General features: G+C 35.6%; 1 protein-coding gene across 1 annotated transcript in view; it reads right to left on the bottom strand.

The window, feature by feature from the left end:
- NTRK2 (neurotrophic receptor tyrosine kinase 2) overlaps positions 1 to 1,996 on the bottom strand; it is a 389,365-nt gene extending 387,369 nt beyond the window's left edge. The window contains exon 1 of the mRNA XM_053702438.1: positions 1,430 to 1,996. Within this exon, the coding sequence (XP_053558413.1) occupies positions 1,430 to 1,650 (221 nt within the window). The 5' untranslated portion in view covers positions 1,651 to 1,996. The remainder of the gene's footprint in view (positions 1 to 1,429) is intronic.
- Between the last annotated feature and the right edge of the window lie 13,633 nt (positions 1,997 to 15,629).

The raw sequence follows: 15,629 nt of genomic DNA on the forward strand, positions 1-15,629 counted from the left end.
TATGTGTGTATGTATGTATGTATGTATGTATGTGTATGTGTTTATGTATGTATGCATGCATGTGTGTATGTATGTATGTATGCATGTGTGTATGTATGTATGTGTTTATGTATGTATGTATGTGTGTATGTATGTATGTATGTATGTGTTTATGTATGTATGCATGTGTGTATGTATAACTGTGTGTATGTGTGTATGTATGTAGTGTGACTGTGTATACACATGTATGTACGATTGCAGCATATATATTTAAGTACATCTCTGCACACATTCAGCTGTATCACCACCTGCAGTAAGGGTTGATGCCCCTGTACATACACTGTGCATGAACTGAAAAAGCTTATACATGTTAACAGTTATAAGGAAGAGAGGTTTAGCGCACAATATTCCATATTGTCATTTTACAACACCTATATAATGCAGCACTCTCACCATGTATCGAAGTGATGATTACACAATTCATTTGTTTTGTCATCATGCAACTTCATACAGATTATTTTCATCAGATATATTTTGATTTCGGTACAAACTCACAAATAACAGATCCCTTAGATATTCTGTACTGGAAAGTAACAAATAGAGCCCACACTCCCTTTAAGATTCACTAAGAATCAAGTCCTATATTACCAAATGGAACTGATCCATAAAGGTTCAGATACTCAATATACGATGCAACGAATCAAATCCACAGGAATCTAGAATTAATACTGTTTGGAGCGATTTATGTAACTTCTTGAACTCTTAATCTATGTGCAGCAGTGAATATAGATGCTGCACTATCTGCTCTGTAGAGCTCTGCCATCCGATCCCTGCCTTGGGAATTGTACAATCGAGCAATTAAGATTTATTATCTAAACGATCTTAAAACCATTTCAACGAGAAGTCAAGTCAAATCAAATCAAAGCAAGCTCTCCAACACAAGCCTAGAATAATGGCCCACAAAACTAATACAGGGCACATTCTACACCTTGCCTGGCAGATCAGGGGTTACATTTTATTTTAATGTATGTAATAAATCCCTTTCTAAACGTCATTACATACTAATCACTATACAGGTAAGTAAATAGTTAATAGTTCCAACATGATAAAATATTCACTGCTTGATTTACAGATAATTTAATTTGTAGATTTTTTTTTATTGAGTAATCACAGATTTTCAAAAGAAATCAAACTATTTGGTATATTGAAAAATATGATACTGCAATAACCACAGCAACCGCACAATGTAACTATCTATACATCCTATACTATAATGAATGTTAATTACTGATAACATTTAGTCGGTGCTGTGTTGCACGGGCTTCTTTCTATACAGGTGCAATAATCTACACCATGAATATAAAGCTCCCACAACAAGTGCAAACACCACCAGAGCTAATGTGTGTAAGCATGTGATGTGCTGTAATGTGGATGAGATGCTGGTACCTACATGTCAGTGATGTTCTTTGCCTGCTTGATGTCATCCAGAATGGGCAAGGAAGCAATCCCAGAGTTGGACTTCGTGCACCAGATACTGGTGGGGTTAATAGTGGGGTAACACGTGCAGGTCGTAGGGCAAGCCAGCCCCTTCCATAACAAAGCCAGGAACACACAGCAAGCCCACCACACCTGACAAAGGTCAGGTCCATGCCACCTTCCCCCAAGGCCCATGATGGATCTCAGGTACACAGAATCCAGAAATCAGGGGAATCCAGTAACCTCTTCCACAGACCCAGGCTTGGTACTGTCTGCTGTGTATTGACAGCTCCAGTGATGGGAGTCAACAGTGAAGCCTAATGAGTATCATAATCCTCAGGAGAACAAAATCAGTATTCAGACGAGTATTAAGTGATAAAACGCATAATTATCAGTTTCCAAAAGAAATAACACTTGAAAATGGGAAAAAAGCAACAAACAATCTGAAATCTGATGTTTCTTCTTCCTTGATGCAGAGACGGTTTGGTAATGAGGGGAAATGCCTGGTACAGGAGAAGATGCGTCTACTTCTCAGCTGCTACTTCTGCTAGTGGGGAAAAGAAATAGTGAGAAAGGGAGAAATCTGATCCGTAACATCTCACATCTACTCACATCTTAGTGCTTAGAATGGAGAACTAACACCCTAGCAATATACAGTTAGAACATAGACAAATACCTGCTCCCTGCCAAAGGCACAGCAATCTGACTCATAGTTACTGCATTAGAATTATTCATCATGATAATGCTACATCAGTATATACATGAAATCAACTTGTTTTTTAAAAATCTCTCATCATCACATCATCAGCTAATGCTGAACAACAAGTCCCTGGGTTATGGTACTCAATGTACACAACACTCACACTTAATACACCAATGATATAGATAAATGTGTATAGATGGATAGATGATAGATAGATAAATAGATAGATGAATGGTAGATAATAGATAGATAATAGAGAGATAATAAATAGATAGATAGATAAATGATAGATTAGATATTGATTGATATATAGATAGATAGATAGATAGATAGATGATAGATAGATGATAGATAGATAGATGATAGATAGATAGATAGATAGATAGATAGATTGATAGATAGATAGATAGATAGATGATATATAGATTAGATCAGACATCCTCAAACTTTAAATAGATAAATAGATGATTGAAATAGATAGATGATATATAGATGATAGGTAGATATTGATACAGACAGACAGACAGACATATTACTGTATTGCTGCTGAGTCAAGCAGGGTATGATGAGCCCTTCTGTATATAAACACACTATTCAGCTCCCGGGGAAGCTATGGATGAAGGAGCAGTGAGCTGGATAACAGCTAATGCTGCTGCTGCTGCTGTCTAGCATTGGATACGCAGCTGTATTAGAGATCAGGCTGTAAAGGATGCTGCACAGAAATCAGCCTCAACGCAGAGAATTTCTATTGAAATCCATTATTGATTAGCAGAGGTGCGGATACATAGACACATATACAATACAAGCAGATATGAAGCGGCAGGTGTAGAGGGATTAGTGAGTCAGACACATAGCTATGGCTGTCAGTAAGCTGTAATTCTCCTACCTGGGAGGACTGCAGTGATTTCACATAGAGATGGATAGATAGCACTGCACTGGCTGCCGGAGGAATTCAGTCTTCAATATTGGTTTTTACACACTGTCTCCTGTGCTAATAATAAGCAGAGGCTTCTCCCTCCCATCCCCATGCCAATAGCTGGGGAAGGAGAAGTGACGTGAGCTGTGACGCAGAGCAGGGGCAGAAACTCAGGATAATTCTCCTGGAGCCCAAAGAAGCTCAAGACAAAGCAACAAGAGGGGGGTCAAGGGGGTGTGTGCCTCCAGCAACATGCCATCCAAATGCTCCCCTGCACACACATGAACCCTCATACACCCCCATCACCCACAGAAGGTTTCCCTGCACATATCTAGACAAAATGGCTTTATGATTAGGAATTATCTATTGCTCAGTACTGTGTATTGCAAGACATTCAGCAACACCTACAGAAGGCATTAAAGAAAGACGTGACTGGAATGCAAAGCTCAGCCCTGTTTATCATAACAACTAGCAGAGTCTATTAATATGCACAGAGATCATGGGCTGCATATTATTCTCAGATTAACATGGGTTTGGACTGTTATTCTCATTGCTGTACGTTGATTTATTAGCATTAAAATCATTATTACATCTACATAATGTTTTTATTTCATATGGCTAAACTATTTTAATTAGGTGCACAAGCTATTCTTAACAGAGCACAATTAAAAATGCAAGAAAAAAAACGTGCAGGCGATAGGATGGCTCCAATTCGGAACATACAGTTAGAAACAAATACGTTGTTCCAAACAAATATGTTTGCATTTGAACTACGATGTTCTTAATTATTTTGTTTTATATTTAGTTAATTGCCCTACAAGTATGGATTCTACTTGATCTGAATCGATTTTTAAACCAAAAAATATACATATTTGTAAATCATAAATGAATGACATTAAGATTTTATGTCTGGGAATGGGAATATGTCTTTTCATTTGTGGTTTAGGAGTTTTTTTTCCGCAGTAATTTAAAAGAAGCAGAGAAATCTACCGCATTGACAGTGGAGGATGTGAAAACCTTCTGTGAACTGTGGCTCCACCTAGTGGTAGCTATATAGAATGCACTGATCAGTTTTTGAATGGCGTTTTGCAGACATGCATGATAATGAATTTATTAGCACTGCACGTTGCAATGGTGTTGTGCCTCTATTTAATCTAATCTAATCTATCTATATATCTATCCATCTATCTAGCTATCTGTCATATATCTTTATATCTGTCTCTCTCTGTTTCTATTATATGCATGGTAATGTCATTCTCACTACCATCATGTATTCCTTTAAAAAAGGGAAGTCAAGTGACTATATCTAGATCTATTTCTCTTTTTCCTCTCCCTTTCTATCTCTCTGTACTAGATACAGTCGGCGAGCCTGTGAGATGCAGGTATATTTGTGTATGCTCTAATCTCTGGATGTATTTTCATGTGGAGATGAATGTTCCAAGAGTGTATTTTTAACGCTTTTATATACGTTAAATACATAGTAAAAGAAGGACATTTGCTTACAAGTAAAACGCTGCAACAAAATACAACACTAATTTTACAGTAAATTGTCCTTTTATCTCAGTGGAATAAATCGCCATTTTTAAATTGGAATATGGACTTTAATAGGAAAAACATTGAAGACTGCATCAGATATTTTATTTGGTACCAGATTGTTTGTCCATAATATGTTTATTAACTTTTATTACTGGGTTAAAAACTATACATGTAATTTTGGTTGGACCATTTTTGCCAAAGATATAACAACAAGCAGATGTGTTTGTTAATGTAATGATGCAAAGGTTTATAGTCTAAGACAGATGTTTAGGTCTATTGAGCATTTTTAGAGACCAGAGGTGTGGGAGTTGTGTTCTATACACAGAGAATGTGAAAAAGGTAAATCCTAAAAGTGATCTAAAAAGTTTTGAAACATTTGAAACTTTCTAGTAACACAGTAGTTAAGAGGTGGGGTTATATCAGTGAGCTGGGTAGTTTTTTTAATGAGATTAAAACAATAATAACATTTGTCTGAGAAATGCAGTCAAGTCATTTACATACAGAGATATGATTTAAACAACATGGCTTCCCAGTGGACAATGACTGCTATATTATATAATAGAGCTGATAATAACAATCTGCATTTCTATGTATTCCAATAATACAATATGCCTTTTTTACTTAATGATGACTGCAAGAATATACTTTACTCAGTCATTATAGATCTATTATAAATGATTGACTTTATAGATTTACCATGTTTTTATTAAGACAAATAAATCAATTTATTTTTTATGCATCTTTGAGGTAAATGTAAGTAAACTGAAAACTGCAGTGTGAGAAATAAGTGGTAGAAGAGAAATAATCTATCAAGAATGACTGTCTCCTGCTACATATCTAGAAGGAAGTGCAACTGAGATACAGTATCAATTCATTGCGTAAACTGTCTCCAGACTAGTAACACTGTACATTTGTAATTGTAGTTCAGGACATTTTATTGGACATTAGTTTAATAAAGAAAAGAGCGAATCATGCCTAAGTTACATGCTAAAAGTCCTCAGGGTGATGAAAACAAAGAAAAATGAAATGCTCAAATTACTTATAGTAGGCAACAAATGACCTTTCCTTTGTGCAGAGATACAAATATCTTATGCTATGTATCATGTACCAAACTATTAAACTCACTCTACACCCGCATCATATGCAGCCAAAATCTATATCTGCTTTTACAATGGCATTTTCTATTAAACTGCAGATATGAAAAAAACAAAGTTCTGCATCTATCTTCCTCAAATCCAGCTCTGACTCTATTATCTCCTACACATATCTACATACTAACAAACACATGCCCCCCGCAACAAACGTGTGTTGCAGTATACCCTGTAACCCAAACATCAGCAGCTTTGTCACTAACTGTCCCAACCAACAACCAGCATCTCCAACAAATGCCCCCCCTACCCTAGCAGCTGCTTTCCCACCTGAAGAAGAAAACAAGTGGAAGAAACTTTGCAGTTTAAAGAAAGACAACTTGAACAGCTGCATGATATTCAGCATATAGCAAAGGTTTAATGCTCTAAGACAACACCAAAACTATCTTAGGGATCAATAAATATACAATTTGAGGAGGCTTTGGGAGGAGGAGCAGTTGCTCTCAACAGAACCCAACATCCCTTCAAAATTAAATGTATTGTCAAATCTGCTTGAAATCTGATTGGAATACAAGCACCTGCTAGTCAAAAACACATGAAGCATCATCAATAACAGGAGCATGCTGTCACATGTGCCACAGCTCACCAATTGTGAGGATTGTTGCAGGAAACAATAGGCGCATGCACTCTTCAAAACTCTGCCAGCCATACTGTAAACATATTTAATAAAATTTCAAAAAAATAACACGCAGTTGTGTCTTTCTCAGGCTAATTAATACCAAACCATGGTACAAAGCTTCCACAGTGACCAGAAGGCAAAAAGTGCCAAGGCAGCAGCACACAATGAAAAACATATCTGTTTTATTGCACTGATTCTTTGTCTACCATGCAACAACAAACCCTTATAACTGTAGAACAATTTCATTTATGTTTATACATTTTATATTATAGTGAGGTCAAATACCTGGTGCAAAAATATTTAGCACAAAAACCCATAATGACAGGTCTTGGGCTATTGTGCTTCAAATTACTTTAAATCAAACACATTTTTTGAAACAGCATCACAATTGGTTGAAAGTCACAGTATAACTCAATATGGATGTATCAAATATTAATAATCCACTGCATTTAGTTAACTGTAAAGCCCATTGTGATGTAATAAACCATAACCACAAACCCTCAACATTATTAGCCATAATCATGACCCTTCTGGTGCTGTTTAATCTAACCAGAACAACGCTACAAAGTTTATTAACTCTAACTGCAAATTCCTGTGGATATTAACTATAACTGTGACCTCCAGCTACAATTAACTCTCACTGTCAATCACTTTTACTGTTACTCTTTGGAACCCTGTTATCCCTAATTACAATCCCTTTCAATGTTATTTACCCTCACTATACCTGCCGAGCTCCACTATCTGATACCTGCCCAGTTGTATAACCAGCTGACTAGTTAATCATCTCCCTACATACGCTTGATTCCATTACACCTATAGGACCTCACCTATCCCATCACCCGAGCAGTAACTCTGAGATCCTTTTGCAAATCTAAACACCCCAACACCTAAAGCCGCACAAAATGGTCCTAAAAACAATCCTAACACTAAAATACCACCCAATTAACACCAGAACATCTGTTTTTTAGCACCCTTCATCAGTCACTTCCATTTTCTAGTCTGGCCTTTCTTTTGTGAACCCTTTGTATACTGGGGTGGAGTATTGGGTTAGTGGTCTGAGGTTGTAATTGAAGCCAGTATCAAACAAGGCCAAGGCAGTTATGGTGAAGGTTAATATCATTTATGTTTTCTGTATATATACAAAAGTGAAGCAAATTCTGAGGAACAAAAACAAGCTCAATAACTTGCTAGCTTGTTCTATGGTGACCTGGGTGCATCCCAATGATGCTTTTCACAGAGAAGAGGTTTCATGAAGTATGTCAGTCTGATCCAGCCTAGCAAGGCCAGTCAAGCCCTGAAATACCAGGCAAACCAGGCAATTCCTCTCTGAACAAGGAACATGGCAACCCCAGACGATCGTTTCAGCCTTCATCGAGCCTGCGTCAGCTTTCACTCATGCGTAAACATTGACTAAATAATTGCCTTTGGGAGAATTTGTATATAGATATTGGTTTTTTTAGAAGCTCACATGCCAAAACCCAGATTATTTAAATCATTTTTGAGTTGTGAGGACATTTATATCATATTATGTTTTTAATCATCATATTTGAATATTTGAATATTTATTTAAATGTGTTATAATCAAAGTTAAGTTTTAAACAGCTCCTTCACACTTTAGACAAAGATCATTGTGAATAAAGGATGCTAAGGGTACTTAATTTCTTTGTCTTTATTTAATTTATACTCTGATAAATCTTGCAAGATCGCAGAGAAAAATGATTATATCTAAACCCTTCAAAATCAGTGCAACGCAAAATGTGAACTAGGTACTCATTATGATAATTGTCTTCTTTTTGACAATATAGATGAAAGAGGAAGTGAAATAGAACAGTTACTGATCATTTTAAATAGCACATCTGGGAGTGTTTTTGTAAAAATGTTTTGCTTATTTTTTAAATAACATTGTGCTGATTTTCAGACTCCTAACCAAGCCCCAACGTTTTAGATGTATACTGATGTCTGCTTTCTCTTGTGTGTGTGTAATAGGTCTTTTGATATGCAGGGGAGTGTGGAGTGTCGCTTTCTCAGCCTATTTCAGTGAGTGTCCCATCCTATCCTCATCAACAGAGCTAAATTGGAAACTTCTAAATAAGTTTTTAAAAAGTTTTATAGTGGATTTTTATATCAGTTTCTGTGCATATTGTTCTTTATAGCAGTGTCTATTACATGCAGTCATATGAAAATTGGTGTATACTGTCCCTTTAAACATTTTATTTCTCACAGGTGCATCTAGGATAAAGGAGAATTTTTGTTGAGTAAGATGTCCTTTCAAGGTAGCTATCAAACATTAAAAGCATGGTAATTCCAAAAAAAATCATGGAAAAAAAATAGTGGACTGGCAAACTTAGATTATAAATAATATGTGTGCTTGTTTGTGTTTGTGCACACGTGTGTGCTTGTGTGTGTATGCGCACGTGTGTGTATGTCTGAGTCTGCTTGCCAGTAACATATAAACAGCTGTGATTTTACACCCCCCCCACCCCGATTTTTCTACTATTATTGGACGAATATTGGTAATTGTACACTCATGGGTGAAAAAGGGAGGAATGGGGATAGGGCAGGGTGTACAGACTAGGAAGTTCTCAGGTGTGTCTAGGCATACCATAGTTTCACCCTGAAAGTAAATTATATATTTCTGCTGTCACATAAAAAGCATTTTTGGTGACACTTTTTTTTTTTTTTTTTACTTTGGTTATCATAACTAAAAGTTGATTGTGATCAGCAGTCTGTAAATATTAGTTGCCCCATATGACACCACTTATCAGATTTTTCATCTGTACTAGTCAAATGAGAAAGTATATTGCAAATCCATTCACAGACATCTTTCCAGCAGATAGCAGACAAAAAAAAAGTAAAATTACCTTAACATAATAAGTTAGTTGAAACATGTGCAGCAGAAGACATACACTTGTTTTACACATGAGCTGCACATCATTTTAAAATGGCGGCTCATTAGCATTGAACAGTGACTAAAGCAGTTGTTTATTTGATATAAACAGAATAGTTAAGTGTTTAGGAGCGCCTATTAAAAGGCTAAGTCTAAAGAGGGTATAGATAAATAAATAAATAAATAAATAAAAATATGTCGTTAAATATACCAGCACAAGGAGCCCAAGTGTGTAAAGGGTATTTACAAGTTTAATATAGCTTTTAATATAGCTTTTAAATTAACAATTTATTGAGGCAATATCTTAGTGTCTATAATCGCAAACAGATTTATAAAAGCATAAAAGTATATGGATCCATATCACTTCATAAATAAACAAAAAACATTCACTGGTGTACTGTATCTAATAAAATCAATTTTACAGTCTATGATAAAACTGGTATGGATAAAGTCAAAAGGATGTACAAATGATACAGTAAAATACAGTAAAATACAATAGAATAAAATACAGTAAAATACGATAAAATACACAAATAATGCAGTATAATTCAGAAATGATGTAAAAAGGCAGCCAATGGGGATAGGTCGTGTGGCCTAGGATAAAAACAAATATGTGAAAAAAGTCTTCCTGATTTGATTTAAGAAAAAATGTGATAATCTTTTTGAAAAATAAAGTGAAATGTTGTTTTTAGCCTGATGAAGGATGTGATAAAAATGTGTGAGTCCCCTCGTGAGAAGTCAAAAAGTGTCCAAAATTAAGTCAATAATCCACAAAAAAGTCACTTATAAAAAACAAAAATCCAAAATGTCAAAAAAATGATGAAATCCAAAAGAATTTAGTAGTGATAGTGTGATGTCCAATAAAAGTCAAAAAATGCCACCTGTGTTTATAGATCAAACTGTGAATGGCTGAAAGAATGAAAATCCAACTGACCAGTTTCTTGAAAATATTGGATATAAGAAACAATGAATATAAAAAAGATATATATAAAAAAAGGAATTATGAAAAATGTTTATAAAAAATGTAAGACGATCCAATCCCTGTGAAAAAAGAAAAGTACAACATAGAGCAGTATCGTTTAAAATACGTTTGCACAAGTAGAAATAAAACTCACCATATATGCCAACGCGTTTCGGCCCACCAATAGGGCCTTTATCAAGACTTGATAAAGGCCCTATTGGTGGGCCGAAACGCGTTGGCATATATGGTGAGTTTTATTTCTACTTGTGCAAACGTATTTTAAACGATACTGCTCTATGTTGTACTTTTCTTTTTTCACAGGGATTGGATCGTCTTACATTTTTTATAAACATTTTTCATAATTCCTTTTTTTATATATATCTTTTTTATATTCATTGTTTCTTATATCCAATATTTTCAAGAAACTGGTCAGTTGGATTTTCATTCTTTCAGCCATTCACAGTTTGATCTATAAACACAGGTGGCATTTTTTGACTTTTATTGGACATCACACTATCACTACTAAATTCTTTTGGATTTCATCATTTTTTTGACATTTTGGATTTTTGTTTTTTATAAGTGACTTTTTTGTGGATTATTGACTTAATTTTGGACACTTTTTGACTTCTCACGAGGGGACTCACACATTTTTATCACATCCTTCATCAGGCTAAAAACAACATTTCACTTTATTTTTCAAAAAGATTATCACATTTTTTCTTAAATCAAATCAGGAAGACTTTTTTCACATATTTGTTTTTATCCTAGGCCACACGACCTATCCCCATTGGCTGCCTTTTTACATCATTTCTGAATTATACTGCATTATTTGTGTATTTTATCGTATTTTACTGTATTTTATTCTATTGTATTTTACTGTATTTTACTGTATCATTTGTACATCCTTTTGACTTTATCCATACCAGTTTTATCATAGACTGTAAAATTGATTTTATTAGATACAGTACACCAGTGAATGTTTTTTGTTTATTTATGAAGTGATATGGATCCATATACTTTTATGCTTTTATAAATCTGTTTGCGATTATAGACACTAAGATATTGCCTCAATAAATTGTTAATTTAAAAGCTATATTAAAAGCTATATTAAACTTGTAAATACCCTTTACACACTTGGGCTCCTTGTGCTGGTATATTTAACGACATATTTTTATTTATTTATTTATTTATTTATCTATACCCTCTTTAGACTTAGCCTTTTAATAGGCGCTCCTAAACACTTAACTATTCTGTTTAACTCCCTCTTGGGTATCTAGAGACCCTCTTGTTATAGGAGCTTAAGTCTTGTAAGTTAGCGCCGTAGGAAAGACCATACACCATCACAGTTTATTTGATATAACACAATTTTAGGAGAGGGTATTTGCCTCTCTTGTTCCCGCTCCAAACATCAGTGCATGAGACCTGTATGACTCTGAGTTTAAAGGACCAGTCAACACAGTAGATTTGCATAATCAATAAATGCAAGATAACAAGACAATGCAATAGCACGTTGTCTGAACTTCAAATGAATAGAAGATTTTATTTCTGACAATTTTAAAAGTTATGTCTATTTCCACTCCCCCCCTGTACCATGTGACAACATCAGCCAATCACAAATGCATAAACGTACCATGTGATAGCCATCAGCCAATCACAAATGCATACATGCTTATTCTTGCACATGCTCAGTAGGAGCTGGTGACTCAAAAAGTTTAAAGGGCCACTGTAAGTAAATATTTTCTATGCCTGTTACTAACTAACTACCCCAAATACGCTTTTTATTAATAGCATTTCATTAACATATCTCTACCGTATATCAGAAATCTTGTCTGCAAATTTAATTGTTTTCCAAACCCACTCCATGGGTATCCTTTGCTCTGTACCAATCCGTTTACAATACCTAGGTTTCAAAATGGCGCTTTAAACACAATTTCATTGGTTTAAGTATTTTGAACACACAGTGCTGAAAATAGTGGGCAGGATAACGTGACATCATCGGGGAATAAAAGATATAACTTTTATAACGTTATGAAACTTCATTTTGGAGAAAATATAGGTCAGTAGGTTTAAATTAATAAAAATAAAAATATAAAAGAAAGATAGAAAAAAATACCAGGGTATATAAGATTACCCTAGAACAGCAAGGGAATAAACGGCACACATAGAAGACTTTCAAAAATGTATTTATAATAATTTCCCAAAAATACACTTAAGTATATAGCGATATCTTATCTGTCAATATCAGTTTACCACTAAAGACAGCAAAATCTAAAACATTTTAAGTGCACTTAGACCTAATACTTTCCCTATGCTATAAATTACAAAAAGACATCATAAACAATAAGGGGTTAACCAGAAAACTCATGTTTATAACGAATGTTACATAGAATCTAATGTTTATAGGACATTTATAGTAAGTAGGCAAAATACATGTTAAACATATGGCTGCAGTCCAAACAGAGGTGAACTATATTATGTATCAAAAAGCGCTTGTTTTTCCTCTTTATATATACCAGGGAATCTTCTCTTAAGGCAAATAAATGTGCCGCAAGTAGTACTGCTGGATAAAGAGTCTCTAGCAAGTGTAATAATTCAGTTGGAAAACACAGCATATACTTAGCTTAAGTCCTCCGGTTTTTGTTGTTTCCACTTGTCTTCTGCTTGCAAGCACCTGTGATGATTACTTAGCGTGTGACATCAGCAATAGTGGGAGTGGTCTCTCGTCACCAGGGACTATGAGTGGCTATAGACAGAAGGATCCATTTGAATCAATTTTGCGTTGTAAGTTTTGCCAAGAACTTTGACAAATGACTGTATCGCAAAGTTATGTATATGTTCACCTATCGTATAGGCACATCTTCCATTGCACTCCAATAGCACACTCCTCAAAACCACGTACTCCACTGTCGGATTCACACCTGAAAGATTCGTAGCTCACTTTAAAGGTACAGCTGCATGTATAGAGCCAAAATGTCTCTGAAGAAACAAAAGATTCAGGGAATAGGCCTGGACAGGTGCACTAGAAATCCTGGCCCACGGTACATTCGACAGGTACCTGGGTTCTCATAAACACATAGTGCCAACGCACGTTTCTCCCCCACCTCCAGTATGTGTTACAGGGGATCATCAGGGCATGTAGAGTCCTCAGTGGACTTCCTCTTTTATGCAGATACCTAATTGCTTACAGGTGTTTTTTCCCAAGTATCCTTGCAACACCTTAAAGCTGTATCACTTTTAACCCTGTATTTCAAAAAAGCCTCTCAAAACTCAAAATTGTGTTAGAAAGTAATAGCTAAATATGTTTTGGTTCAACCTAATTCCTGGTTACCCCCAATACTTTCAAATACACAACAGAAGAGATAGAAATTACCCTCTAAACTGGCGCACACTTCAAACAGATGTTTATTATATTTAAAAAAATGAAAATTTATAAAAAGTGGACAAATTCAAGCTTATCGTTTAAACCTTTTGGGAATCTAGTTCCCAGTCTGTAGATCCATTTCGCCTCTTTTTGCAGGAGGACCCTATCATTATTGCCACCACGTCCATTTGTGATGCCTTTATCTATTATGATAAATTTCAATGAATCTACATTTTTATTGTGTACATTACAAAAATGCCTGGCAACATTAGTTTCTCTGGAGTGGAGAATATCGTCCCTGTGCTCCTGTACTCGGTCCTTCACCAATCTTTTCGTTTTTCCAACATAGAAAGCCGGACAGGAGCACCGCAGAAGATATATCACCCCCCTCCGATTTGCAGTTAAAGAAGAATCTTATATCAAAGATCTTTCCATCCTGGACAGAGAATTGTTTAGTGCTATCCATGTGGGCACAGTATACACAGTGCCCACATGGAAAGCTACCCTTAATACCTCTGTCCTTTCTCAGCCAATCAGAGGCCGAAGGGCCCCTTGAGAATTGGCTCCTCACCAGTTTGTCCTTTAAACTTTGTGCTTTTCTAGCTGTTAGCAAAGGTGTATCCCCCATCACACTGTTCACTTTTTCATCAAGGGATAGGATGTGCCAATTTTTCTTGAAAACTGACCTTAGACTCTCCCATTGATTATTAAAATTAGAGATAAATCTAATTTTATTAGTTTCATTTTTAGAATTATTGCGATATAGTAAGTCATCCCTGGACATATTTCTTGCTTTCCAGAGAGATTTCTTGAGGCACTTGTTAGAATAACCTCTTTTTAGGAATCTCTCTTTCATTAGGGCTGCATGAGTGTCAAACTTGGAGAGAGAAGAGCAATTTCTCCTCAGACGGAGGAATTGGCCATACGGGATCCCTTTTTTAAGGTGGTTCGGATGGCTACTATCTGCATGTAATATATTGTTAGTTGCGGTCTTTTTCCTGTAATTTTCCGTCACTATTCTTACTCCCTCTTTTTTCAAAGTCACATCTAGAAAATTTAGTTCTACTGTATTGGTTTCTGACGTCAGGATGATGTTCTTGTCGTTGTGGTTAAGGACCGCAACGAATTCATTGAATTCTTCTGCCGTCCCATCCCACAGGACAAGAACATCATCCACATATCTAATCCATAGTAGCACTTTGTCCTCAAAGATCCTTGAATAGTACTCAAAGATCTCTGATTCCCAAAGGCCCAGATGTAGACATGCATATGTGGGGGCACAAACTGCCCCCATCGCTGTCCCACACAGTTGGCGAAATATCTGTCCGTCAAATGAAAAAATATTATTTTTCAAGACAAACTCTAACAGGGAGTAGACAAATTCAGTATGTTCAGCATATGTTGGTCCTCTGGTCTCTAAGAACCTCCTTATTGCTGCTAAGCCTATTTTATGTGGTATGGAGGAGTAAAGACCCTCTACATCAAGAGATGCCAGAATGGTCTTTTCATTTACTACTACTCCATCCAACTTTCTCAAAAGATCGGCTGTGTCTTTAACATATGATGTTAAGGTTAGTAAAAAGGGTCGCAGGTATTTATCAACATACTCCCCAATTTTTTCAGTTGCACTCCCTATTCCCGAGACTATAGGCCTTCCCGGGGGGCACTGCATGTTTTTATGCAGCTTTGGCACATTTATTTGCCTTAAGAGAAGATTCCCTGGTATATATAAAGAGGAAAAACAAGCGCTTTTTGATACATAATATAGTTCACCTCTGTTTGGACTGCAGCCATATGTTTAACATGTATTTTGCCTACTTACTATAAATGTCCTATAAACATTAGATTCTATGTAACATTCGTTATAAACATGAGTTTTCTGGTTAACCCCTTATTGTTTATGATGTCTTTTTGTAATTTATAGCATAGGGAAAGTATTAGGTCTAAGTGCACTTAAAATGTTTTAGATTTTGCTGTCTTTAGTGGTAAACTGATATTGACAGATAAGATATCGCTATATACTTAAGTGTATTTTTGGGAAAT

Source organism: Bombina bombina, chromosome 2 (genome assembly GCF_027579735.1).
Source record: "Bombina bombina isolate aBomBom1 chromosome 2, aBomBom1.pri, whole genome shotgun sequence".
Lineage (NCBI taxonomy): Eukaryota > Metazoa > Chordata > Amphibia > Anura > Bombinatoridae > Bombina > Bombina bombina.